Here is a 27,520-nt window from a genome sequence, read left to right on the forward strand (position 1 = left end):
ACACAGGGAGAAAAATCATCTAAAAATTTGTTCAAAGTATTTTCTCAGAATTGAAGGATGTGAATTTCCATATCAGAAGGTTCTCCAAGGGGACGACTTGCCAAAAACATCAAGGACAACACAGAGATCCTAGAAATGAACCAACTGAAAAACTACGGCAGTGAGTGTCTCCACACAGGCCAGAAGTTGGTGGACAGTGGAGAACAACTACCCGATCCCGAGTGAGGCTTCCTGAGGCGGGGAGACCGGATCCCGAGTGAGGCTGCAGAGGGACGACCAGATCCGAAGACTTTCTGAGGAGGGACGACCAGATCCAAGTGAGACTTTCTAAAGGGGGATGATTGGATCCTGAGGGGAGGCTTCCTGAGGAGAGATGATTGGATCCTGAGGGGAGGCTTCCTGAGGACGGACGACCGGATCCCGAGTGAGACTTTCTGAGGAGAGATGATCGGATCCTGAGGGGAGACTTCCTGAGGAGAGACGACCGGATCCCGAGCGAGACTTTCCGAAGAGGGACGGCCAGATCCCGAGTGAGGCTTCCTGAGGAGAGATGATTGGATCCCGAGGGGAGACTTCCCGAGGAGAGACGACCGGATCCCGAGTGAGACTTTCTGAGGAGAGATGATTGGATCCCGAGGGGAGACTTCCTGAGGACGGACGACCGGATCCCGAGTGAGACTTTCTGAGGAGAGATGATCGGATCCTGAGGGGAGGCTTCCTGAGGACGGACGACCGGATCCCGAGTGAGACTTTCTGAGGAGAGATGATCGGATCCTGAGGGGAGGCTTCCTGAGGACGGACGACCGGATCCCGAGTGAGACTTTCTGAGGAGAGATGATCGGATCCTGAGGGGAGGCTTCCTGAGGACGGACGACCGGATCCCGAGTGAGACTTTCTGAGGAGAGATGATTGGATCCTGAGGGGAGGCTTCCTGAGGAGGGATGACCGGATCCAAGTGAGACTTTCTAAAGGGGGATGATCGGATCCTGAGGGGAGACTTCCTGAGGAGAGATGATTGGATCCTGAGGGGAGACTTCCTGAGGATGGACGACCGGATCCCGAGTGAGACTTTCTGAGGAGAAATGATTAGATCCTGAGGGAAGACTTCCTGAGGAGGGACGACCAGATCCAAGTGAGACTTTCTGAAGGGGGATGATTGGATCCCGAGTGAGACTTTCTTTTTTTTTTTTTTAATTTTTTTTTCAATGTTTATTTATTTTGGGGACAGAGAGAGACAGAGCATGAACGGGGGAGGGGCAGAGAGAGAGGGAGACACAGAATCGGAAGCAGGCTCCGGGCTCCGAGCCATCAGCCCAGAGCCCGACGCGGGGCTCGAACTCACGGACCGCAAGATCGTGACCTGGCTGAAGTCGGACGCTCAACCGACTGCGCCACCCAGGCGCCCCCCGAGTGAGACTTTCTGAGGAGAGATGATCGGATCCTGAGGGGAGGCTTCCTGAGGACGGACGACCGGATCCCGAGTGAGACTTTCTGAGGAGAGATGATCGGATCCTGAGGGGAGGCTTCCTGAGGACGGACGACCGGATCCCGAGTGAGACTTTCTGAGGAGAGATGATCGGATCCTGAGGGGAGGCTTCCTGAGGACGGACGACCGGATCCCGAGTGAGACTTTCTGAGGAGAGATGATCGGATCCTGAGGGGAGGCTTCCTGAGGACGGACGACCGGATCCCGAGTGAGACTTTCTGAGGAGAGATGATCGGATCCTGAGGGGAGGCTTCCTGAGGACGGACGACCGGATCCCGAGTGAGACTTTCTGAGGAGAGATGATCGGATCCTGAGGGGAGGCTTCCTGAGGACGGACGACCGGATCCCGAGTGAGACTTTCTGAGGAGAGATGATTGGATCCTGAGGGGAGGCTTCCTGAGGACGGACGACCGGATCCCGAGTGAGACTTTCTGAGGAGAGATGATTGGATCCTGAGGGGAGGCTTCCTGAGGAGGGACGGCCAGATCCCGAGTGAGGCTTCCTGAGGAGAGATGATCGGATCCTGAGGGGAGACTTCCTGAGGACGGACGACCGGATCCCGAGTGAGACTTTCTGAGGAGAAATGATTAGATCCTGAGGGAAGACTTCCTGAGGAGGGACGACCAGATCAAAGTGAGACTTTCTGAAGGGGGATGATTGGATCCCGAGTGAGACTTTCTGAGGAGAGATGATTGGATCCTGAGGGGAGACTTCCTGAGGAGGGATGATTGGATCCTGAGGCGGGGTGACCAGATCCCGAGTGAGGCAGAAGAGGGATGACCAGATCCGGAGACTTTCTGAGGAGGGACGACCGGATCCCGAGTGAGACTTTCTGAGTAGAGATGATTGGATCCGAGGGGAGACTTCCTGAGGAGGGACGACCGGATCCCGAGTGAGACTTTCTGAGGAGAGATGATTGGATCCGAGGGGAGACTTCCTGAGGAGGGACGACCGGATCCCGAGTGAGACTTTCTGAGGAGAGATGATTGGATCCGAGGGGAGACTTCCTGAGGAGGGACGACCGGATCCCGAGTGAGACTTTCTGAGGAGAGATGATTGGATCCGAGGGGAGACTTCCTGAGGAGGGACGACCGGATCCCGAGTGAGACTTTCTGAGGAGAGATGATTGGATCCGAGGGGAGACTTCCTGAGGAGGGACGACCGGATCCCGAGTGAGACTTTCTGAGGAGAGATGATTGGATCCGAGGGGAGACTTCCTGAGGAGGGACGACCGGATCCCGAGTGAGACTTTCTGAGGAGAGATGATCGGATCCTGAGGGGAGACTTCCTGAGGAGAGACGACCGGATCCCGAGTGAGACTTTCCGAGGAGGGACGACCAGATCCGAAGACTTCCTGAGGAGGAATGACCAGATCCAAGTGAGACTTTCTGAAGGGGGATGATTGCATCCTGAGGGGAGACTTCCTGAGGACGGACGACCGGATCCCGAGTGAGACTTTCTGAGGAGAGATGATTGGATCCGAGGGGAGACTTCCTGAGGAGAGACGACCGGATCCGAAGACTTCCTGAGAAGGGATGACCGGATCCCGAGTGAGACTTTCTGAGGAGAGATGATTGGATCCTGAGGGGAGGCTTCCCGAGGAGAGACGACCGGATCCCGAGTGAGACTTTCTGAGGAGAGATGATTGGATCCGAGGGGAGACTTCCTGAGGAGAGACGACCGGATCCCGAGTGAGACTTTCCGAGGAGGGACGACCAGATCCGAAGACTTCCTGAGAAGGGATGACCGGATCCCGAGTGAGACTTTCTGAGGAGAGATGATTGGATCCTGAGGGGAGGCTTCCCGAGGAGAGACGACCGGATCCCGAGTGAGACTTTCTGAGGAGAGATGATTGGATCCGAGGGGAGACTTCCTGAGGAGAGACGACCGGATCCCGAGTGAGACTTTCCGAGGAGGGACGACCAGATCCGAAGACTTCCTGAGAAGGGATGACCGGATCCCGAGTGAGACTTTCTGAGGAGAGATGATTGGATCCTGAGGGGAAGCTTCCTGAGGAGGGACGACTAGACCCAAGCGAGGCTGGCAATACCATCGGGACGAGCCAGAGGTCAAGGTGGAGCCGTGGCCGGCGAGTCGTGGCGAGACCCTCCGGAGCCGCCCTCCACCCACCCCCACCCCCGAGGCCGGCAGGCTGACCGGCCCCCCGCTGTGCGCGCCCGGGGGACACCCGCCTCCTGCCGGCCTCGGCGGTCCCTCCGCACCCCTCTCCGCGGCTCCCGGCTTCCTGAGGCCTCCGCCGGCGCCGCAGCCGGGCCCGCACGCACCGAGCGCCCGCAGCAGGCCGGCCCGTCGGGGGGGTGGGGGGGGGCGGGGAAGGGCCCTGGCTCCCCGGACGGGAGCCGAGCCGGTGTCCGTCCACCGCCGCCTCCTGCTCCAGCCTCGGGGGGGGGGGGGGGGGGGGGGGGGGGCCGCCGGGGAGTGCGGTCACTCTCCGCACCGACATCCATCACCTCCTCCCCGGAGCCTCTGGCTTCTGTCACGTCGGCGCCGCAAACGTCACGGTGCCCGCCGCGGCTCGGGCGGGAAAAGACCGGCCCGATCTCTTCACGGGCCCTGAGGGACTCGGGGACATCGGCGCCGGGTCCCCCCACTCCCGCACCTCGGGCGGGGGGCGGCACTGCCTCGGTCACAGCCCGGGGATCCCGGGACAACCGGCCTCTGACTCCACGCACGCGGGCCAGGTGCTCGGGCCCCGGCCCGCTGGCCGGGGGACAGGTTAGGGGCACGGGGCCAGGGCCACCAGAACGTCAGTGGAGATACCTGTTGGTGTCACGTGGCAGACCCCGGCTGCTGCCCCGTCCCCGGGTCCCGGGCTGCGCCGCGAGGGTGGGAGGCCGGCGCGTGCCGGGGAAGCGCCCGGATGCTTCCTCACCCTCCGGCCCGAGGGGGCCCCGCGGAGCCCGGGCGGCACCTTCTCCGGAGGAGGGCCCGTGGCCTCGTGTCACGGGGCAGAGGGCCCGGGCCCGGGCCCGGCTCTTCCCTCCCGGAGACGGTGCTTCCTCACACTTCCCCCACGGGGGCGGCACTCAGGGCCTCACGAGCAGACCCACGGCACCCCGCGCCCCGGGGTCCACCGGCCCCAGGACCGGCCCCCCCGGGACCGGAGGCAGGAGGCATCGCCCCCTCCCGTCCCCGGGGATGGAAAGAGAGGCAGGTTCGCTGCCTCCCTTGCCCGGGACCGTGCTCACCGGGGAGAAGGCTTTCGGTGACAACTGCCCAAGACAGTCAGTTAGGCAAGTTGGGGGTGGGGGGCTCGGCGTCCGCAAGCCGCTGGCAGCGGTAGGACGGCGAATTGTTAAAAAGGCCGGTTTTACCTTCTTTACCGAGTCAGCTCATGTGCTTGAAGACGAGTTCCAGGCCTGAGAACGTACGGCACCCACCCCCAACCCAGACGGCCGTCCTTCACCTCTGTGCCCCTGCCCCCCAGCCCCCGGGCACGAAGGGCGGTGGCGCAGGGCTGGTCTGGTGCCGCCCCCTCCCTGACTCGCAGATCCCGAGCACGGCACCTGCCCTCGGGGGTCTCGCTCGTCTGCACTGGCCCCGCGCCGGCAGACACGCCAGGTGCCCGGCTCCCGCAGAGCCTGTCTCCCTCCGGACAACGTGCCGGGGGCACAGGGGGACAAGACCCCGTTCCCACCCTCCGGCCCAGAAAACGAATTAAGGAGAACGACACAAGCAGGGACGGTAAAACTCACGTTTATTAAGCGACTACCGTGTGCCAAGAAACTAAGAGGTGCCTGGCCAGCAGCCAAGGCCTGGTGTCCGGGGCCCCCTTCGATGTGCCCAAGCCCAGCCACACGGCCCACGGACGCGACTGCCACGCCACCCTGCGAGCGCAGTGGGAGCGCGGCACTGGGCGGCGGGGATCCCCTGGTCCCGAACCAGCAGAGAGCAGCCCACGCAGGTCCCAGCCTGCAGGCCAGCTAGCCAGCTGCGGGGACACTGCCCGTCTCCACCTCAGGGTCCCTGGCAAAGTCACATTCCCTACGGTCCCCCCCCAAGTGCCGTGCTGCCCTCTGCCCCGGCACCGAAACGGTTTGGTCACCACCGGAGAAACCTCCCGAGCGCTCGGCGCAGGCTTCCCCCAGGCTGGCTCTCCCCGCCCTTCCGGTTTGGGCCCCGTGACCTGCTCCGTGTAGACCACCGGCAGGACCACCCTCGACTCCTTCGATCTCCCGCATCCTTCTGTGCAGACCACGTGCGGGACCGCCGCAACTCCCTGGATCTTCCAGAGCCTTCCTAGCCTCGCTCCTTGGTTTTCCTTGTCTGGAATCTCTCTCCCAGACACATCTTCTGTTACGAGTTAAACCGTGTTCCTCGAAATATTCGGTTCGAGTCCCAACCCCCAGAGCCTGCCAACGCGGCCAGATTTGAAAACGACGTCTTTACACCGTATTCGAGTCCAGGAGAGGTCAGACTGAGGTCGAGGGAGCCCTAAATCCTACGAACGGCGTCCTTAAAAGAAAAGGGCGATTCGGACACAGAGATACACGCGGAGAAGAACACCCCGGGAAGGCCGAGGCAGGGGTGGGGTGAGGCGTCGACAAGCCCGCAGCACCAGGAGCTCAGAGAAAAACAACAGAGCCTCCCCGAGAGCCCCCAGAAAGTCACCAGCCCTGCTCATGGCTTCATTTTGGACCTTCTGGCCTCCAGAGGATGAAAAGTAAATTTCTACCGTTCTAAACCACCGAGGTTACGACAACGTCACGGCAGCCACAGGAAATGAACACGTCTGCTTCTCCCCGACGCTTCCACTGGTGGAACCAGGGTCACAGACGCTCTAGTACATACCGAGCACTAGCTGTGCCAGGCAGCGTGCCAGGCTAGGGACACAACGAAGAATAATTCGGTAACGTGCAAACTCAGGAGCCCCGGCAACCTGTCAAAGCCCTGCAGTTACCACAGGACTCCCAAGAGAGAATGGGGGAGGGGATGTCTGAGTGGGCCTTGAAGGCCGAGCAGAAGTTTGCCGGGCAAAGTCCTGCTCAAATAGATGCTGAGGACAAGCCGTGTACTTCCTGCTCTCTCGCCTCCCTCAACGCTCCGAGCGTGGGTGTAAGACCCGTACCTCTCAGCCCCTCACAGCCAGCCAGCAAGACCCCCACCCGTTCCCTGCCACAGCGCCAAGGTAACACGCGCACTGCCAATCCCGTCAGTACAAATCAGGCGAGGGCCTAAACGGAAGACCCGTTTTCCCCGGTCAGCGAGTTTCCCTCTTTGCGACCTGATGCCTGGGGACATCAGGCGCTCTGGCACGCGGTGTTGCCCGAAGACTTCCGGGAGCTTTAACGGGGCGTGAGCGCAAAGTGCAGATAGTCAGATGGGTGCTAAGCCAAAAGAGGCTTTGGAAACAGTGTCTGCGCTCATCACATTCGAGCTCCAAAAAGGCAAGGTGCCAGGAAACCCCCCTGGATTGCCCGAGGGTGCCTCTGAGCCAATCGTTTGACCCTGTGTTTAGCCAGGCGCTCCCAGGGCAGTCACTGGCGACAGGTGACCCTGGAGCCACTGTGCGGGTCTGTCTCCCCGCAAGCCACTTAACAGCAACCACGCTTGTCTTCACTATGCCTCAGTTTCCCTATCTGTAAAACGAACACAGTACCTGCCTGCCACAAAGAGTTAAGATCCGCAAAGCCCGGCGAGCGAGCGAGCGGGGAGCAGGCAATGCAAAAAGTGCTCGGTGTTTACTAAACAAACGCAAACGTCGCACTTCTGCCCCTTCTCAGGTGCTCTTTCCCGTTCGCAGCTCGCTGACGTCCACTCGCCAAAACCGGCCGCAGCAAAGGCAGTCTGCAGACAGGCGAGAGGCAGAGGACAAGGTCCACAAGGTCCTGGCGAGCCCCTAAGCAAGGGGGCGGCGGTCGTGAAGGCGAACCCCGCCGGCGAGAAGCAGCCAGTGGGGAACCGAGGCGCACCGCTGACCCGAGACTCCCCAGGGCGAAAAAGAAACCAGGGCAGCTGCCAGAGACGCCGAGAAAATGCAAACGGGAATGGCTAACACCGATTTTCTTCTGAACGAGCCTTCTACGGAGAAACAGAAGACTTAAAATCCCAGACCCAAAGCGTAAGGCTTCTGGTAAAGGTGCCCCCACACCCACGTGAGCGTGATCTCGGTAAAACCACAAGGCCAAACTTACAGGACGCGGGGAAAGGCTGTAAAGCGAATCGGTAAAGTTTCTGTTAGGTGAGGAGGCTGGCCGGGGTGTCAGGCTGAAAAACAATGTGACACGCGAGTAAGGGCCGCGGCGCGCGGCGGGCGGGTCGGCCCCGGGGCTGCCGCGCTCCGGGCCGGGCTCCGGGGCCGCGCGGGCTCGGCGCCCCGCGCTCCACGCGCCCCCGCGGGCCTCGCAGGGCCGGGCCCCCGTGCGCCCGGGGCCCCGCCGCCGCCCGCGCCGCCCCGGCCGCCGCCGGCCCGGCCCGGCCGGGCGGGCCCGGGCCCCGTCCCCCCGCCGAGCGGGGCGCGGGCGGCGCGGGGGGCGGCGGGGTCGCGGCCGTCGGCTGCGCCCCGGCTTTGTTCGCGCCCCGCGCCCGCCGGCAGCCCGCGCCTCGGCCCCGCGCGCCCCGGCCCCGCGCGCCCGCCCCGGCCCACCTTCTGGATGGTTTGCTGCGTGACCTCCCCTTTGCCTCGCGGCCGGGCGGACGCGAAGGCCACCGACATGGTCGCGCGGGGGATCTGCCCGAGCTCCTCGGGGCTTCTGCTCCGGCGGCGCTCGGCGGCCCCGGGCGCTCATTCTCCGCAGTCGCTGGGGGGGCGGGGGCCGCGGGGGGCGCCGCGCCGTGGGCTCGCCCGCCCCGCCGGCCCCTGCGTCGCCCCCGGGCCCGCCGCGCCGCCGCCCCCGCGCGCCGTCCGCCCCCCCAGGCCGAACCCCCGGCGGCGCCCCGCGTCGGCCGCTCTGCGCCCCGCGCCCGGCCCTCCACCACCGAGCCGCCCCCCGCTCTCCGTCGCCGGTGGTTCGGCCCGGCCCCGCCCCGACGCGCGCGCACGTCAGCCGGACGCCGCCTGACGCCGCCCGACGCCGCCGTAAGGCGCCGGACGCCAGCAGCGCAGTGCGCGGCGGCGGGGGCGGGCAGGCGCGCGACGCGGGAGCAGAGGCGTCGTGAATCGCGGGCCGCGCGGCCGTGAGTGTGCGCTTTTCCCCGGCTCCGCCGCCGCGCCGCCGGCATGAGCTACGACCGCGCCATCACCGTCTTCTCGCCCGACGGCCACCTTTTCCAAGTGGAGTACGCGCAGGAGGCCGTGAAGAAGGGCTCGACCGCGGTGAGCGGCGGCCGGCGGGGCCTGGCGTGCGGGGCGGGTGGCGAGAGCGGGGCGGCGGAGGCTGGTGCGCGCCGGGCTCCCGGGGTCGGCCCGGCTTCGCCCGTGCTCACGGCCTCCGCCGTAGGGATGCGCTTTGTTCGGGCGGCTCTCGTGGAGCCCCGGGATCGTTGGTGTCGCTGAAGGAAGCGGGGCGGGGGCCCGTCTGGGACCTGCGGATGCTGGGACGGCCGCAGGAGAGTCTGGGGCCACTGCCCTCCTGCCGGTGGGTTCTCACCGAAGGGTGGCAGTGCTACATGTGTGCCAGTGACTTCGCACGGGCGCTCGCGAGGCCGGCGCGCTCGGTGTGAGCGCTGAGCCTTGGAGTACCGGTTTCTCTTTCCCTCGGGCGTCTCCAGGGTGTATGAGCGGCCGTGGGACGGCCATTTTGGCGGGTCACCCTGCAGGGCCCTGCTTGGGCCCTGGGCCGTGGGCGCGGGTGCGGGCGCCTAGCAGCAGGGCTGGGTCGTTGTTGGCTCGGTGACTCGTTCACGTCCGTAAGCAACCTAGGTGAGCCGCACCCCTGCGGTCCCGGCCAGGGGACTTCCCCACTGGGGACGGCAGTGGTCCTGGAAGCCCAGGTGCGCTTCAGGAACAAAGGGAAGCAGGCTCTCCGGGGCGGCGGTGCCACCGGGAGCCCTCCACCGGGTCGGGCAGCTTGGCGATCATTCTCCTGCTGCCACCTGAGCACAGATCTGACGTTTGGGCCACCATTTGAATTTTGGATGGGGGATGCGTTTGAGACACCTGTGGGTCTGTGTCCTGGTGTTACTGGTTTTCCTCTTACCTGCTGCCGTCTCGGAGGTTCGCGTGCACAGAGAAAAAGGACACAGCTCTGGGCGATGAAGTGCTTTCATTTCCTGAATCTCTTCTGAAATTCAGGTCCAAAATCCATCTTCTGGCCCAACTGGGTTAAAGAGCACTGGGAGAGGAGCTGCTTGGACACTCCCGGCCCCCGTACTCCCTCGGGCCAGCCAGGGTGGCTTTGCTTAATCCTCCCACCATCTCTGAGCCTGGCTCCCTTCTCCCAGGGGAACCTGGAGGGTCACCTAAGAGCATGAAGAGCCTTGAAGTCAGAAACACAGATCAGTGTTTTTCCACCATGGCCTGGGGTTGGGGGTGGGGGGCGCGGGCTGGAATTTTGCGCCCCAGGGGCGCAAACCGGTGCACCAACCGGTGCAGACCTGTTTCTTTGCCTGTGAAGTGCTGCCAGCTGACATCTAGGGGTAGAGGTGGGCAGGGCAGCCCCAGGGCCCGCAGTGCCTCGGCTGAGAGATCTCTGGGCTGAGACGTGTTGCTCCTTGGAGCATTGCCCCGTTTCTATCCGCTCCTGCCCTGACGGGGTCGAGGGATCACTTGGCCAGTGGGAGATTTTTCCATGTTTCGGATACGCCCTCCTCCTCTCTACAGTATCTGTTATATGCAGAGAGCAAGCTAATTCCCGGGAATAGTTGTTAAGATGTTAAGAGTTGTCCTTCCACTTGAGGGCAAACCAGACCTTCCCCAGAGCTGTGCACAGGTGTGCCACGGTGCGGGGTGGGGGGGTGGGGGGGTGGGGTGGGGTTGTTGTTTCAATGTTTTTTTACTTTGAGAGAGAGGGAGCGTGTGCACACGTGAGTAGGGCAAGGGCAGAATCTCAAGCAGGCTCTGCACTGCCAGCACAGAGCCCGACTCGGGGGCTCGATCTCACAAGCCACTGGGAGATCATGACCTGAGTGGAAACCAAGAACTGGATGCTTAACTGACTGAGCCACCCAGGTGCCCCCAGCGTGGGTTTTAATATGCTTCACAACTACAGAAACATTGCTTTTGGGGCACTTGTCTCAAATGTCAGGATCTCAGGCTTAAAAGCCTTGCATGTGTCTCTGTGATTCTCCCAGTTGAAGGTATATACACAACAGTTACTGTGTTGTAATTGAGACTTCGTATCAGTACGTTCAGTGCACAGGAGTGGGCGCCCAGGTCGTGACACTTGGGCCAGCTCTGCCAGAAATGGGTCAGTATCTGTGATCTGCGAAGCGTGGGGCCCCCACCCCCAGGGTGTTTGCAGGTCCCGGTTACCATCTGCTAAGCGCCCTGAGCCTGATGGCAAAACCTCTTGTTGCTTTCTGTTTTTGTTTTTTTTTTTTTAATTTTTTTTAACGTTTATTTATTTTTGAGACAGAGAGAGACAGAGCATGAACGGGGGAGGGACAGAGAGAGAGGGAGACACAGAATCGGAAACAGGCTCCAGGCTCTGAGCCATCAGCCCAGAGCCCGATGCGGGGCTCGAACTCACGGACCGCGAGATCGTGACCTGGTTGAAGTCGGACGCTTAACCGACTGAGCCACCCAGGCGCCCCACCTCTCGTTGCTTTCTTAAGCACCGTGTTGATTTTTATTGAAGGTCGGTGTGCGAGGGAAGGACATCGTTGTTCTGGGCGTGGAGAAGAAATCAGTGGCCAAACTGCAGGATGAGAGAACCGTCCGCAAGATCTGCGCGTTGGATGACAACGTCTGCATGGCGTTCGCAGGTGAGTGGGGCCGGTGCCCTGGTCCTCAGAGGCCCTTATTAGCACTTTGGAGGCCGTCTCAGTGGGTTGGCTTTTGGAAGATCTAGAAAGTGGGGAAACTAAAGTCATTTAAAAGGAGTCGATTGGGAGGCTTTGCTGTTGCTGGCGCATGACTGGATCACAGTTACAGTCTGGAGACAGGCCTGGCGAGCCTGGTTTTCCCCGACCACAGTTCCCTGCTGTGGGGCATGCTGTGTGCCCCGGGCACTCTCGTGGCTTCCCGAGCTCCTCCGTGCGGGTCCACTCTAGCAAGATCCCAGTGTACGTAAACTAACCTAGGGACTGGCGTGTCTTGTCCGAGGCCTCTGTGCACAGCCAGAGGATGATCACCCCGGGGTCCATCACCCAGATGACCTGAGAGCTGGGTTTCAGAGGACTGGCTGGAGTATGTAACTGCCGTGTGGTCGTGTGACCTGTGCCGTCCCCGATGGGAGCCGATGAGGCGTGGCTCCGGTGGCAGTCTTTCTGCTGTTGCAGGGCTCACTGCGGACGCGAGGATAGTCATCAACAGGGCCCGGGTGGAGTGCCAGAGCCACCGGCTGACCGTGGAGGACCCAGTCACCGTGGAGTACATCACCCGCTACATCGCCAGTCTGAAGCAGGTGGGCATCCCGCCACAGTAGTTCGTGGTACCTGTGTGTACCTGTTTGCAGAGGTCCCTTCAGGGGAATCAGAAAACTGCTCTAATTCCACGCACAGTCCCGATCTTTGTGCAAATGTAACTTACCGTAGGTTATCCACTTTGGTGGCATTGTTTGCGTTTAGTGGCGTGGGATGGTCCAAATTCACGTTTCTGAAGGGACGTGATAGTCTCTGTCTTGATGTCCTGAACGGTTGGCTTCCAAGCATTTGGGAGGAGCTGAGAGCCACCTCCACCCTCTGGTGACATGCCGGTCATTTTAAAGTCAAGCGTGTAGCCAAAGCACGTGTGTTGTCAGAGTGGTTCCAGCGGTCTCAGTTGTGCTCCACGATGCGTTCGGTCGTGGGCAGGTCTTGCACACCTTTCTGAGCCAAACTTCACAAGAGGAGGAGGACCGCTGAGTAGTCCGGGCTCACGTCCCTCATCATTGGAACTGCAGATAACTTGAATGTCTCCATCCCTTCAGCAAAGGCTCAGCTGTTGGGAACACCGTGTGCGCGTGTGTGTGTGTGTGTGAGAGAGAGAGAGAGAGAGAGAAAGAGGACTTAGGGTGGGTTCCACAGGGCCTTTCGTGCTGAGGCATTAACATGTTCCTTCTCCCGCCAGCGCTACACGCAGAGCAATGGGCGCAGGCCGTTCGGCATCTCCGCCCTCATTGTGGGTTTCGACTTTGATGGCACCCCCAGACTCTATCAGACGGACCCCTCAGGGACGTACCATGCCTGGAAGGTGAGGCCCTGACAAAACAGAGAGTCTTCGGGCGGTCTCGCCAGTAAAAAGTTGCAGAGGCCACTGGAAGGTACCAGGTCTTCTGCTGGTGTAAGGAGGCCGTGTCCTGCGGGTGCGCGTGCACGTGCACGCATACTCACCACCCGTTTGTTCTGTGATGCTCCTGTTGATAGAGCAAAGGAGTCATTAGACATTGCTGTTTGAGACCATGTCCAAGGATAGGGAGCAATGGGGGTATGTGGCACAAAGCACTGTCACCCATGTGTCTTTCAGTAACAAAGGAGAATCCCACTCGTGGCTAAGGATCAGCACCAGTTCCAAATAGCTCTTTGGGAAAGGAGTCCATAGGGCAGGACCAAGGGCCAGGCTGCCTCTGACACGGCTGGCCCAGGCAGCTGCGGTCTTGTCCTCGGGCCGGTTCTGGATTGTCGTGCCCGGCACCGTAGAACACATTCCTCTTTCAGGCTAATGCTATAGGCCGGGGCGCTAAGTCCGTGCGTGAGTTTCTGGAAAAGAATTACACTGACGAAGCCATCGAGACAGACGACCTGACCATTAAGTTGGTTATCAAGGCCCTCCTGGAAGTACGTTTGCATTTGAAATCTGGTGCTTGGGCTGGGCAGAATGGACAGCACAGAAGTGGGCGGCTGGGTGCAGGCAGCAGGAGCGGGGGCGGTGAGGCCGCCGGCGGTAATGCTGGGCGCCCCAGGGCTTGCTCAGCCGGGCCCTGCCCCGGTGCTGTCAGCTCCCTCATGCGGCTGGGGCAATCAAGGACCGAGTTGCTGGTCCGAGGGCACACTCAGGTGAGGAGCGGCAGAGGCAGGACGGGAGCCAGCAGGTGTGGAACTTTCCACTCAGAGCACGCCGCTGCTAAGATTGGGGGATGAGGAGAATAGGGACTAGTGGCTGGGAGCTGTGGCCTTGGGCTTTGTCAGCACTTGGGAGATGCTGGCAGGTAAAGCCAGAGGCAGGGGAGTGGCCAGAAGGCCAGGCTGGCGTCCAGCTGTTGGGCTTGGGGGGGGTGGGGGGGCTAGGGGGGCTGGGAGCCTAGCTGCTGTGTGGAAGCGGGTGGCGGGGCGGGTGGTGCTGGTGCCATGCAGGTAGGCACCTGGCCTTATTCTTCGCTTTCCAAGGTGGTTCAGTCTGGTGGCAAAAACATTGAATTGGCTGTCATGAGACGTGATCAACCCCTCAAGGTAATCACCGAGGTCATCTGGTGTCCTTCACTCTGGAGCATCCCCAGGGATGGGGCGGGGGCGGGGGGGTGGGAACAGGGACCCTACTCCTGTGGCGCTTGTGCTCCAGGAGATTTCTTCCCAAGGCTCCCCACAAACAAGAGGAAGAGTAAGCATCATCGTGTGGGTCTCCGGGGGAGGCTGGGGCTCGCGTGGTTGCTGGGCACGTTGAAAAGCTGCCGCAGGCCTGTGGCAAGCTGACCGGTGTCACCCGGATCAGGCGCGCACACCCTAGTTTTTCTGTTAGAAGCTGCTGTGAGCTGCATGTGGCCGGAGCCCCAGAGCTTTCCTCCCCAGGGGAGAGGGGGTGCTGGTTCCCTGGTGCCTTGTGTGCTTTGGAGGCTAACTGTAAACTTTCTTTGGTAGATTTTAAATCCTGAAGAAATTGAGAAGTACGTTGCTGAAATTGAGAAAGAGAAGGAGGAAAACGAAAAGAAGAAACAGAAGAAAGCATCATGATGATGAAATCTTGAATTGATTTTTAAATTCAAATCATGGATTTTCAAAGCGATACATAGGCATTTCCCTCCACTCATCTACTGTCCAAGGGTCCTGCAATAAACTTCCTATTTGTTAACCTTTTCTTCAGAGCGTGTGTCTCTTGGGTGCAATCAGGACAGCTCTGTAGAAAGGGGGTCTTCCCCTCGCTGCGTCTGAGCGCTCTCCTTAGTGTGCGCGCTCCTCTGTGCTCTTGTCGCCAGTCTCGAAGTCGCCAAGCTACTGGTGGCGGGCCAGGGGCGTCCAGCTTTTTGGTTTGGGAGTCCAGCAGTGCTAGGAGCGCACGCCAAACGTGACGGCTGCTGTAGACAGGCGCGCGGCATTAGAGACAGACGCCGAGACTCCCGAGTTTCTCTTCCCAGAGGGGCTAGCAGACAGACCTTGTTCCTTCCTGACAGACACACGTCAGGGAACACGTGGCGCCCAGTTGGTTTTCACTCAGAATCCCACAGAGCGGCAGCCGTGTTCAGAAAGAGTCGTTTCTGGTTTCCCTAGATCAAGTCTTCGCACTTGTGTGCTCTCCCTTGAGTTCCTGGTGCTGATTGTCCCCTGTGCTTGCTCTCCCGCCAGAGATGGCCCTTCCAGGTTCCACCCAGCAGCAGCCTCGCCCTCACCCCTGCAGCTTCACAGGAAGCTTCTGCCACCAGTCCCAGTGACAGGACCACCGTCGGGCACCCCTGCCCCACCGGGCGATGGCACAAAGGGCTCTTTGAGTCCCTGGGCCGGCTGCCCTGCCAGCTGTGCCCTTGGGATTCCAGGGCGCTGCTCCCACCTCCGTCTGCAGCTTCCCTCACTGGGTTCTCACTGAATGGCACGTATACATTCGATCTAGAAAGGAGTATAAACGCCCAGATACGTTTTGAGCTCAGTGTAAAATGTAGAATTGTCAAAACGTCAGCATAGAGCGTCAGTAGTGAAGTTAGTCATTGTGGTAAACTGTGACGGGACTATATTTAGATCGCCTAAAGGAAATACCTGCCTAGTGCGACCGCTGAGTCACCTACTTCGTGGAGGATTCGTGTTTTGGCTACCTGCATCTGACTATGGAAGATTTTAACTTTTTATTGGCCAAGGATGTTAGTTGTTTCCCCCAAAAAGGAAGGTTGCTGAGAACTTGTTGAAATTGTGAAACTGACCACGGTGCCGTGCCGTTGCAGGCCAGCCCCCTGCTGCTTGGGCCTGCTCTGGGCCCAGCGGAACCACAGGCAGGCACCGAGGGAGCGGTGACACAGTGGATGGGGCGGGCCTTTCAAAGACCCCCAGAAACCCATTTCAGTGATGCGGGGCGCTTTCGGTCCAAACAGCCACGTCTGCTGTTCTGGATGGTGCGGGGTCCAGCCCTGGAACAGGCCACAGGGCACAGAGGACACAGGAGCTCCAAGCAGCCTGGGGTGGGGGGCAGGCATCTCCCAAGCAGGTTTACTGTGGACAGAGCTTTTAGAACCAGCTCTTGTCCCACGTCTGGAGAGCAGAGCCCCTTGTTCTGGGAAGCTGGCCCGCTGCACACTCGGGCTGGCTCATGCCCTTTACCCAGACCAACCGGGTCAATGTCACTTGAGAGCAGATGTCACCAAGGAGTCTATTAGCACGAGGCCTGAACAGCTCCTGCCTCGGGACGGGCACGGCAGACAGGATAGGACTCCAGCAGCACAACCAACAGAACGATTTTACTCTCAGAGCAGAGAAGAAAGTTTTAAAGGTTTGCACGTTTATTTATAATTACAATTTACATTACTCCAACAGAGCAACCCATTGCTAGGTTCTAATTCTTAGCCATTAAGTCCTACAAAAATAAACCCAAGCTTTTACAGTAACTGAATCAATACAGAACTAAAACCTTTATAGCTATTTAAAGGGGTTTAGTTACCAAGGTGCTTATGTTCAACACAATGCCCTGTCCGTCAGAAGGGCGCATGCTTATACTAAAGGTCTGACCCATTTACTCATGCAACAAATTTATATTCCCCACCCTCCCTCCACCCACCTGTAAAACAAAAACACAGAACTATTTACAATCAAGAAGAAATATGTTCTCGGTCAACCGACCTTGCAAAAAAGACTGGCTCGTTTCCAAGTGGATGAGACACTGAACGGTGGCCAGAGTCCAACAGTGACTGGCCTGGGTCAGGGGATGGCAGGGACGGGGCAGGAAGGGTGGGGACACCACAGGGCTTTGGTCCCCAACCCTGATTCCTATGGAAGCCAGGCTCTGAGCAACAGTTCCTAGCTCACGTTCAGGACCCCTTCCTAAGCCTCCAGGACTTAGCCCCCACCACCCACCAGCCCTCAACCTTGACATCACGGCTCTGGATGTAAGGGTTGTCTGGTTTGCTTCTACAACATGATCCGTGGGACACCCCCACTCTCCCTGCCCAGGCCCACCCACCCCCGCACGTCCCCAGGCTGGCCCTGCCTGACTCCTGAGACCCCAACCTACGGCACTGGGGGGTGCCAGGCCAGCAGCACCAGAGGCCAGTTGGGTTATAAAGATGCAACTGGCTGCCACGTTTGCCGAATGAGATTTGGCTCCACTTTAAAAAAGTCAAAGCTGTCACACAAAAAAAGTCACAAAGTGAGGATCAAGCTTTTGCTCTAGAAACCTTTTTCCAAAATACCAAAACCTTAGAATTAGGCTGTGTGCAACTAAAGAGGAAAGACAGGCCAAGATACCTCAAAGAGGTTACCCACGAATACTTCCCCCAAACAAGTGGTTCTAACTCAGACCACGTCCAAGTCCAATTAAGTCCAAAACATAAGTAGTAGTACGGGAATTTTCCAAACTCAGTAAACAAAGTGACCCACGTCTCCCAAGTAAGTGCAGCGTTTTCCGATAACCTCAGACACAGCTTCGTTTCTGTGCTGCTTCCGCAGGCACCTGCGAGAAAGGGACAGGACACTACGTGAGCACGCTCAGCACGTCCCACTCGGCAGCCCCCGTCCCCCCCCCGGCAGGAGCCAGGCACACAGGGTCCTGGGGAGAACGAGGGCGCTCAGCCTCCCTCCCACCCCAGCCAGGCCAGGGCTCCCCAGACTCTCCAGTCCCCATCAACCATGAAAATCACCTTTGTACACACTGGGCACACCTGCAGCCCACTGCCCGCCCAGACCCACGGGGCACACGGGTGGATGGGACCTTGTTCATGCGCACCTGGGGGTCCCTGCGGGGCAGGGAGGCCAGCTGGTGACGGCAGTCCTTGCCGACCACACTGCAGTAGCACGCGCCCAGCCCCCACCCCCGGACCCGCACTTCGGGGGCCTGCCGTCCCTAGGAGCCCCTAGGAGTGATTCAGAGGGCCAGGGCCCTCATCTCGGCCCCAATTCCCGCAGGCTCCTCCTCTTGCTGGAAGCCAGGGCCGCCGGCTCCAGGGCTCCTAAGCTCTTCCCGAGGAGGGTGCCCACAGGCAGTGCCCCCCCAACACCCTCCCACCACCGGGTCCAGAAGCCCCCTTCCGTCACTCACCTGCGGCCCCATCCTCACACCCTGCCGGTCCCAGCTCTGTGGGAAGTTGGGTTGCGGCGGGTTGTACCGTTGCCCCTGCCCCCTCGAAATCCACCCCTGAAGCTACGGCCACGAAGAAACCTTCCTGATACCCCGAAAGTCTCCGTGTTGAGCTTCCGCTCTTCGGCCCACGTAGTCCGCCTAGAACTGGACCACAGACAGGTGCGTGAGACCGACTGCAGCCGGCATCTGGTCACAGCTTCCTGAGCCAGCACAGGGAGGGGGTGTGGGGGAAGGACCGGCAGGTGGAGCCATCGGAGGGGGTGACCCAGTCAGGACCCCGCAGCCAGAGAGCCCACCCTGCGGGTGCTCCCGGCCACACTGCCAAAGGGGTCTGCTGCTCACCGGGCGGGGCTGCCCAGCATGAACTCTCCTGCCTTTATCGACAGGTGAGTGCGTGACACTAGGCAGTGCCCAGGCAGGTTCCGAGACCTGGAGCGTACCACAGACGCCTCCACAGAGAAGTTTCTAGTATGTGAGGAGAGGGCTGGGCTAGATGGAGCGGGATCTCCAAGAATATGAGGCTTACGCCCTGGGGACGGTGGGGCCACGGCAATGACACCACGCACCACCCAGCGCCCTTCGTACTGAGGATGCGGCCAGCACCCACCTCTGTGTCCCAGGCGAGGGCCCCATGTCCGCTTACAGGCACAGAGCTCCCGCTCCACGGCCCCCCCTGGCCTCGCTTAGAGAGCCAGCAGCTGTACCCTCCACCCGCCCAGCCCGACGACCCCGACGGTCGTCGTGGTTCCCCTCACAACCTGTCAGCAAACCCGGTCCGCTCCCCCTGCAAAGCGGAGTCAGGAGCCGAGCTCTCCTCCGCCGCTGCCACCACCCGATTCCGAGGCCCCAGGACTACCGCACAGGCCTCCGGGTGGGCCACCGGCCCCTCTGCCCGCCTTCGGCATCCTCAGCGGAGACGGGGGAGAGGTCAACCGGCACTGCCCCCAGCTCCAACCTGGACAGCCGCCCACAGCTCCCGGCACCCAAGCTGGTCGTCACCGTGACCTACTCGCCCTGCTCGCACGCGCCCCCTTCATCCCTGACCACCTCGCTTGGGACTCTGCTCCGGCGTGCGGCAGACGCCTGGCAGGCGGGCCCGTGTGTGGAAGCTTCCTCCGTCCACCCACGAGCGCTCCCAGCACCACACGGTGTGACACCTCCGTACTCGGTTTACCTTTATCTCCACCCCCCCCCCCCCCCCGCCAGGCCCTGCCCTGCCCAGCCTCCTCCTGCCCCTGCCCGGACGCGTTTCTATCCTATTTGCACACATACTCTCTACTTTCCCTGCCGGGATTGAAACATAGGACAGCAGGGCCCCAGCGTGTGCTGTGCCCTCGAGGCCCAGCAGCGTGTCTGGCACTCCGTTTGCGGACTGAGTGCACACGGGTTTCTGTGCCTGCCCTTTCTATACCGTCTAGCTTGCTCGCAGGGTAACCTCTGAGCACCAGCCTCCAGGGGCTCTAACTGCACGCCCAGGTCCCCGGTCTCAAGCAGTCGGGAGCCGAACACGCAGGCCAGCTGCTGCAGGCAGCAAGGGCCTCAGGCCACCGGGTCGGCTGCCAGGACAAGGCGGCGTGTGACCGAACGGCCCATCACTCAGCTGGGGAGCATGGTGCCGAACTCAGCCTCAGCGGACAGAAGAGCAGCAGAGCCAAGATGGAAGCGGAGGCCGGACCTCGGCCCGACCCTCAGGTGCCTGTGACTGTCAGGGGTTCCGCGCTGCCACCTGCTGGCGCCACCGGGACCGGTGTACTCACACAGCAGAAACAGGAGGAGGATCTTAGGTTTGTCCTGAACTTAGACGGGAGTCTGGTCTTCAAGAGAGCATGGCCCAGGCTCCGGAGTTTTGAGGCAGAATGAGTGTCTTCCTGCCAGCTCATCCAGGCCTCGCCAGCCCCGAGCCCGGCCCCCTCACCAGGGCCCCTGACCTGGTCTTGAGCTCAGAAGAGATGTTGTCGAAGAAGGACTTGGACTTGTCATAGTAGCAGTTGGGCCCCAGGTGGTCTTCCTCAGCAGGAGCCTCGTCACTCTGGGTCACCACCGCTGGGTCCTTCTCATCCCCCTTCTCAGCTTTGTCATCTGCAGAGAGAAGCAGAGTACAAGGTGATGCCTCCCTCGGCCAGGGCGGGCCCCTGGTCAGCTGTCCTCAGGCCAAGCACATGGCGGGGGGGGGGGGGGGGGATGGCTCATTATCTGTGTCAGAAGGGGCCCACCCCACCCCCAGCCGTGTAGCTTGCTCCTCACCCACGAGCAGTTTGCACATTACCCCAAGCCTCGTCCTCACTCAGGAATTCCTTAGATGGCGCCGCTTCCACGCCTGCCCCGCCCCCACCCATCTGTCTTGCACCTGCAGCTACAGACACTCCTTGGTGGGGAAGGCACCCTCTGCATAACGCCAAACACCTTTAAAATTCAGTTTCTTCTTAAACTCTTTGTCCAGCTCCTCTCTGTTGAACTGGGCGTTTGCACTCTCAAAATCAAAGTCGCCCTCAAACTTGATCGTGTTCTCTTTGACGTTAGTCGGGCGGTTTTGCCCTCTGGAGCGATTCCTCGTTCGTCTGTTCCCTGGGGGAAGGAAGGAAAGCCGTGACTGGTGAGCCGCCGAGCTGACATTACTCCAGTGAGATGGGTGACAGAGAGGGGACAAGGCACACGGAAGCGGACACTGAGCCCCAGCACCCCAAAGCCGTCACCCACAGAGACCAAGCAGAGGGGCGAGCAGAGAAGCGGAGCGCAGCCGGGTGGCCCGCGGCTCCCCGGAACTCAGGTGGCAACAACAGCTGTTACCTGATCTCCTCCTCTGAGGTCTTCTGTTCTCGTCGTTCACCTGCCCTTGACTCTGCACAGCTGTCGGCTGAACTACATCTAAGGCGCAAAAGGAAAGAGTAAGGCAAGCGCCCACCGAAGCAGAGCCCAGCGACGGAAGCGGGGTGGCGCTAGCACAGGGGCCACGCAGCAAGGGCAGGCCCTGCGAGAACACGCGGTGTTTACGATGGGGGGCAGGGGGTGCGGGCTTTTGAATGAAAGAGAAAGAAGACAGAAAAGAGAACCCCAGGAAGCAGGGCGCCACTCTGAGGCGGTGAAGCGGACACCAGGACGGGAAGGGACAAGTACCGCTGGTGGTCTTGCCGCCCGGCTGGGCCGGGCGCCCGTTCAGCTGCATCCCCACGGTGGCCTTGCCAGGTAACAGCTTTTTGGCATTCAGGTTATCGACAGAACCAGTCTGGACGGCCTGCTCCACCATGGGGCTCTTGCCGACTGGGACGGATGGAAAACCAGCTCCTGAGATGGGAAGGGAAGGAGCGCTGAAGACCAGAGAGGAGAAAACCTCACGGCCCTCCAGCCCCTCCCTCGGGGTGGCAGGCCGGGCAGTTGAAGGCACCACCTCGAGACTCTCCCAAGTCTGGCAGAGCCTCCCGGACCATCCCCTCCCGTGACTAGCCCGGCGGCCACAAGGCCAGCTCACCAGGGAGCCCTGAGCCCCCGATCCCCAACCTAGGTAACCCCGAGGAGACAAAAACACCCTGCCAGAAACGAACACTTCCCAGGTGGTTTAGAAAACAGCTTTCCAAAAACCACACAAGCTCTAAGCCCGAGGGGGCTCCTTGGTTCCAAGACGCTGGCAAATTCACGGTCTGGGAATTTGTTTTGTTCTGGTCCACGCTGGACAAGAACCACCCCAGTCTGGGATCTTCTAGTAAACGGTCATTCTTTAAAGTTAAGCTCTAGAAGGCGGTCGTTTCTGCTTGAGGCATAACAAAACCAAAAGAACGATGTGATAAGACCCGACTACAGAAAAGCAGTGCATCTTGAAGAGACGAAGGCTCCCAGGCTGCCCTTGGTGGTGGGGCCGTACCAGAGTCTGTCCCTACAACACTGCAGTCTCAGCCCTCGGCGGAGGTCCCAGCTCCCGAGGTGTCCTCTGAGGCAGGAAGGGGGAGAGGGCACGCCACCCACACTGGTCCGTCCCCCCCCCCCCGTACCGTCTAAACGGGGCACTGTGGGGCTGGGCAGAGGCATACAGAGCTCTGAGGCACAAAACCTGGGCCCTGAGCACGGAGGTCACCATCAGGAGAGACGGCCCATTACGCGTGAAAATTGGCTATTTCAGCTTTCTGGTTCTTCACGTGAGACAGAAACTAAGGCAGTTACTGTGAAACCTTCCTCACGACCAGATCAAGAGAAGAGCTCCCAAGGCAAGCTGGACGGCCTCGCATACTGGCGCGCGCAGGTGTCCTGTGACGGGACCACGCCGGAGCCCCCTCCCCGGCCTGCCACCTTGCCCAGCAGGGCCCTCCCGGGAACGCAGCCCGGCTGCTCCTGCCACACTCTTAACTCGATGGGGGTGAGACTCAGGCTCACCCGTTCTTGATAAAACAAAACCATCAACAAACTACCCTCCCCTGAGAGCAGCTTTACACCAACAATTCAAAGAACAAACGGTCTAACGTAAACTTTAATTGGGCAAACACACCACTGCTTCTACGTCAGGGACACACTGGCATCCGTGTGGGAACGGAAAGCAACACGTGCAAAATAACAGACTGGCACGGATGCTCTGGGTGCGACCCTGGACCGAGCCTCCGCAGCGGGGAGGGCAGGGCAGGCGCTCTACCCAGTCAGGCACGTGAACCTCAGCTCTCAGAGAAACGAGAAGAACATCAAGAAAGACCAAGAAGCCCCAACAGGTGCCACGGCCCAGCTGAGACAGGCAGTGCACCCCGGCATTAACAAGCTGGTCACTTGGCCCACGCCGTTCACCTGCTCGAGCGAATCTCCCAATTCTAACGGGGCTTCACGTTAGAAAGACACCCGAGGCCTCTCGGAAGGGTGACGAATATGCCACGCGGCTCCCAGAACACATGTGAGTTTCTTAGGGACGCTCCCCTGCAGTGTCACCCAGCAATCTAGAACACATTCTAGGCCAGCTGGAGCCCCAGGGAAAGGCTTTCTTTGCAAAGCTTCCCACATTTGGTAGTCTCGATCCAGGTCCAAGCAGACCCTGGACCCAGGGGGGAGTGAACAAGTTCCCGGTCAGTTCTTTCTAACGCCTTCTTTAAAACCGTGCGAGCTCGTTAGTAAGTCACGACTACGTATTGAACCACATGGAAGCAGCTGAATTGACCCTCGGGCTTGGCAAAGCATCTACTACAGCCACTGTCGCTCTGGGCTACTGGTTTACCCCCTTGCTCTCAGGACGGCAAGACAGCATGCAGCTCTCCCCGACTGCGGTTACCCTTGGAGGTGAGCTGATGTGGCTCTGAGGACACGTCAAGCTCTGAGGCGGGCTGTGGAGACGGAGAAGAGCTAGGGCTGGAAGCTGCGGCCGAGGCTGGAGGGCTCACCAGCTTCTCTAAAGGAAGACAGAGGAGAGCAAAAGAGAAAGTACGCAAGTAAGTAACGAGACCCCGGTCCCGTGTCCAGCAAGCTCGGAAGAGCCAAGCAACCTCTCACGGGACACGTGGCTCACACAAACCTATTCTAGAAACACCGTGAGCCAGGCAGAGCAGCAGTCCGGACAGCGTGACTCAGGAGCGGCCCAAGAGCAGGTCTGCAGGGCCTGCCCACAGCCCCGGGCTGGGGTAGGAGCCTGCCGACTCCAGGGTTTGAACGCCTCGCAAAGCTGCGTCCGGGGCCAGGCAGACTGTCACGCTACACGTGCAGAAGAGAACCTCATTCCAGGATCGACCCACCTCGGGGGACGGAACTTTTGAGCAAAGCAGGGACAGCAAAATGCCTAACGGATGGGTATCGATTCAGCTTTTTGCGTTTACGGGCTTCCAAAGGTGTCAATAGTTAGAGCCCATCCGTAATCACAAAACCAGTTGTTTCTTATTGAAGCAAACGTGCCGTGACTTCCACCCAGACCCAGGCCGACGTTTCAAATGAATTTTGATTTGACTCATCTGTCCCCAAAGTCAGACGAACTCTTTTACTCTCAACTGAAGAGTCAGCCGGCGTTCTAACCGGTTCAAGTGGCACTGAGTGCCGTGCTGAGCGTGCGGAACAAGCAGAACAGGCCAGGAGCAGGATGTCCCCACGATCGGGGTCTGCGGCCCCGCGTCCTGGAGATCACAGCGCGAGTTTAGCAGACAGAAACAGGTTACTCACCTAGACCCAAGGAAGCGGCGTACTGCTGGCTAAGCAGAGAGCTGGCAGCCAGCTGGCTGTAGGGCGGCATCCCTCTGAAGGGGCTGTAAGGCACGTGTGGCTGGAAGGAGGAGGCCGAGCCCGAGCCCAGGGAAGACTGACCAACGAGACACACAGATGAGAGCAGCGCAGAGCAGTCAGACTTGTCTGCCTGTGTTCCTGGAGGCCCGGGGTCGCGGGGCAAAGCCTCCAGAGCCACCTAAGCGAGCTCAGAGCTGCCTTTCCCACATCCCGTAGCCAGGTCCGCCCGTCCGGGTCCCTCTAACCGGAATTTCCCCTAACTCCGTTAACCCCTCAGATGGCTCCCCACCGGCTGTCGTTCCCCAGTTTAGCCTCTGTCAGAGGGCAGACTTGCCATCCGAGATTTGGCCCTGCCCCCACCACGCAGCAGCCCAGCCACACGGTTCCCACACGTGCGACACCTCTCCGGTCCCCATACCCTCAGGGACGCTGCTGCCTGTTGCTCCCCAAAGACCTCTTTGTGCCCCGAGGCCTGACTCAGGTACTTGCCTCTTCTGAAGTCTCTGAGAAGTCTCCCTCCAGACCTTTCATAGGTCTGGCCCGGGGCTTCTCCACATGTCCCCAGAGCCTCCCCAAGTATGCTACCTTCCAGGGAGCGCCCTCAGTCCCAGAGCCTCCCGCAGAAGCAGCCTCCTCGGAGCGACCAATGAATATTCAGATGCGCAAGTCAAGAAACTATTAAGCTAGGCTCCCCGGTAATCCTGGGCAAATTCTGCCCTAACGCAGGAGGCACGTATACGGCCTAAGAACCGCAAGGTCCATGTCCCACGACACTGGGGTTTAAAATCCAGACGACGTCAGGAGAGCAAGTCCTGCTGTCTCGACCCAACAGTAAGGACAAACGTGATTCCCCAAGCCTCCCCGGAAGACTAGAAGCACCACCCCCTTCCCTCTCTCTCTCTCTCTCTCACACACACACACACACACTCGCACACACGGAGAGTCTCACTCTACAACACACGACACCGCAAGCTGAGGTTAAGACTTTCTGCAGCAACAGCCTGCGCAGAAATTAAACCACTTTTCATTGAAAGGCTATTCCTCGAGTTGAGCGCTCCCGCCAGACAGAGGACACCAAGTTCCACTTGGAAAGCGGCACCTCTCGGAAAGCGTGCCCACGTCGGGAGGAGGGCAGCACACTTACTTGGACGATAGCAGGGTCCTGTGGGAGCGTGTGCTGGGCTTTCGGAGGCTCACACACGGTGATATCTTTGATATCACTTCCCCGGAAAATGATGTACTCATAGATCTCCTCTCGCGGGGGGGCCGGCCTATCTGTGGGACGGTCTTCGGTACCGAAAGACCTCACTTGGGAGTTGAGAGAGAGAAGGGTTAGGTTGTCGTCCTCGGCCAAGGGCGTTCAATCCATCCTCCTGCACTGCAGCCCTCGGGCACTCTGTGCCCGGCCCTGCCCTGCACACCACTCTCGGTCTACCTCCCAACGGCTACTCCGCCCCCCAGTTTCCAGAGCACAATGCCTACAAGACCCCGGCTGGCAACGCTCCAGAAGGTTCGGGGCCCAAAGACAAGTTAACAAGTTCTGAGGCCCACAGTCCCCCGAAGTTGACGGTTCTCAAGTGTGAGCACAGGAGGGCCAGCGCCCTGAGCAAACAGTCCACTTTGCAGAACACCCCTCTACACCCGACTTGCGAGATTAAACAGCCCGCCAGCTGCTTTTTGCCTGAAACCTCGCCGCACGTCACCCCTGGGAGTTTGTTTTGTTAGGCGAGAAGCCTGTGGGCTTGTTACCCGCACCCTCCCCGGGAGGGGCTCTCACAGAAACAACGGGAGAAGTGGGCTCAGAGCCTGGACCCACACCACCGCCGGCCTGGGTCTGCCCGAAGGCCTTCTTGGGGTATGCACCCTTCCCAGCAGGGTTCAGGCTCTGGGGGCAGAGCTGGGCTCGAAGCAGCCTCTATCTAATCTGAGCACAACTCCTGCTAAGGACCAGAGGCTCTGGGCCTCAGTTTCTCCAACGGGGATGGCACGCCAGATACACTCAAGTGCCAAGGGTACACGTCAACACATAACCTCGCAACTCGGGATTCTCTCCTGGAGCCACGCAATTGGTCTCTCCTAGAAGAACTCGGGCGCCTGACTTTAGGAGGTCTGCCCGGAGTTTGGAATGACTGCGTCCTGAAGGCCCAAGGCTCCCTCTGACGTGGGAAACAGGGACGCCGTGCCCTGACCCTCACAGGCCCAACGACACCCATCAAACACCCAGGGTTTCTGCAGCCCTGGCTGCACCCGGCACTTCTCTCCAAGAGGCAAGGGAAGGACACTCGCCATCTTCCCCCGGAGGATGAAAACAAAGAAACTTTGAGCCACCTCCTCCGGCCTCTACAAGCCTGGAAAAGATTCTGGACTCCCCTAGAGCCACATTCCAGCCTCCTGCCTCTACGTCTGGCGGGGGCTTCAGGGTGCTCACGGCGCCTCCAGGGAAGGGTCGGCCACAAAAGGGGAAAGCCACAGACCGAACGTCTGCATTAGGGCAGGAGAGCGCTTTAAGTGGGGGCACCTAGCAGCCGACCGATGCTCCTCTCCCGGCAGGAGGCTCCATTAAGACGTGGTGTTTGTTCAGGCTCAAGGCCCCAGCTGCTTAATAGGTTCCAGAAGGGCTCACAGGAGTAGCGTTCTGGGGAGGCCCCGGGGAGCCTCAGGCCCCTCGCCCCGCCCCTCCTCCGTAGGGACCGGGATCTCGGCGCCCGCCGCCCCCTCCGCCCAGCCCAGCAGCACCGGCCCGCCACCTGCAGAGGTGGGCTGCGCGGAGGAGGGGGCGGCGCAGTGGGAGCTGGACCCGCCCCCACCTCCCCTCCCCACCCTCGGGCTGGGCGGGCCGGCCGCGCACAATAACCCGCCGCCGGGGCCGGGGGAGACCATTGTGCCGGCCGAGCCCGGCGGGGGAGGGGGGGCTTCGCGGGGGAGGAAGCGTCCGAGGAGGTGGGGGGCGCCCGGAGGGGGGGGGGGCGACGGCGCCCACCGGCTGTTGGCGCCCGGGGGCCGGGGCGGTTGGGGCGGCCGCGGGGCCGCTACCTTTGGCGAGCGCCACGGTGGAGTTGTCCGTGTCGATGGTGTAGAGGATGCCCTCGTAGCGGATCTGCGCCTTGGAGATGAGGCTGATCTTGCTGCCCAGGTACGGGGTGCCCGAGGAGCCGCTCATGGCGGCGGCCGCCCGGCTGGGCCTGGCCCGCTCGCCTCCGCGCGGTCGCCTCGCCGCCGCCGCCCGCTCCTCCGCCTCGGCGCCTCCTCACCGTCGCCCGACGGGCCTGCGCGGGGACCACTAAGCAAGCGGCGGCGCGCGGCCGGGGGCTCTGAGGGGAGCGCGGGGGAGGAGGGGCCGCAGCAGCCACATCCGGGGCCTCGCGCCGCCACGCCCCGCCCCCGCACGCTCGCCG

General features: G+C 60.7%; 3 protein-coding genes across 8 annotated transcripts in view; 1 reads left to right on the forward strand and 2 right to left on the reverse strand.

Annotated features, from left to right (window-relative positions):
* Positions 1-8,298, reverse strand: part of SS18L1 (SS18L1 subunit of BAF chromatin remodeling complex) — a 31,381-nt gene extending 23,083 nt beyond the window's left edge. Inside the window, exons 1-2 of one of the 3 annotated variants that reach the window (XM_043553533.1) lie at positions 8,094-8,298; positions 7,642-7,714 (exon numbers count right to left, since the gene is read on the reverse strand). Coding sequence is in view for 2 of the 3 variants with exons in the window: in XM_043553535.1 (XP_043409470.1) it covers positions 8,094-8,162 (69 nt within the window). In the remaining variant the exon portion in view is untranslated. The remainder of the gene's footprint in view (positions 1-7,641; positions 7,715-8,093) is intronic. The other 2 variants (XM_043553535.1, XM_043553532.1) reach the window with 2 other exon arrangements.
* A 217-nt stretch (positions 8,299-8,515) lies between these two features.
* On the forward strand, positions 8,516-14,531 carry PSMA7 (proteasome 20S subunit alpha 7). Its single transcript, XM_043553540.1, has 7 exons — positions 8,516-8,762; positions 11,185-11,311; positions 11,828-11,952; positions 12,597-12,719; positions 13,184-13,303; positions 13,853-13,915; positions 14,321-14,531. Exons 1-7 carry the CDS (start codon positions 8,667-8,669, stop codon positions 14,411-14,413), a joined length of 747 nt encoding a protein of 248 aa, XP_043409475.1. The 5' UTR covers positions 8,516-8,666; the 3' UTR covers positions 14,414-14,531.
* Positions 14,532-16,139: 1,608 nt separating this feature from the next.
* LSM14B (LSM family member 14B) lies at positions 16,140-27,450 on the reverse strand. 4 transcript variants are annotated; one of them, XM_043553536.1, is made up of 10 exons: positions 27,159-27,446; positions 25,270-25,433; positions 24,066-24,201; positions 23,191-23,307; positions 21,069-21,236; positions 20,742-20,819; positions 20,358-20,519; positions 19,883-20,033; positions 17,913-18,098; positions 16,140-17,327 (listed from the first exon to the last, which is right to left on the reverse strand). In XM_043553536.1, the coding sequence occupies exons 1-9, from the start codon at positions 27,283-27,285 to the stop codon at positions 17,927-17,929; spliced, it is 1,275 nt and encodes a 424-aa protein (XP_043409471.1). In that variant the 5' UTR covers positions 27,286-27,446; the 3' UTR covers positions 16,140-17,327; positions 17,913-17,926. The 4 variants fall into 4 exon arrangements, with proteins under 4 accessions (XP_043409471.1, XP_043409474.1, XP_043409473.1 ...); XM_043553539.1 differs by lacking the exon at positions 23,191-23,307 and having other exon boundaries at positions 27,159-27,450; XM_043553538.1 differs by lacking the exon at positions 20,742-20,819 and having other exon boundaries at positions 27,159-27,448.
* Between the last annotated feature and the right edge of the window lie 70 nt (positions 27,451-27,520).

This window comes from Prionailurus bengalensis, chromosome A3 (genome assembly GCF_016509475.1).
Source record: "Prionailurus bengalensis isolate Pbe53 chromosome A3, Fcat_Pben_1.1_paternal_pri, whole genome shotgun sequence".
Classification (NCBI taxonomy): domain Eukaryota; kingdom Metazoa; phylum Chordata; class Mammalia; order Carnivora; family Felidae; genus Prionailurus; species Prionailurus bengalensis.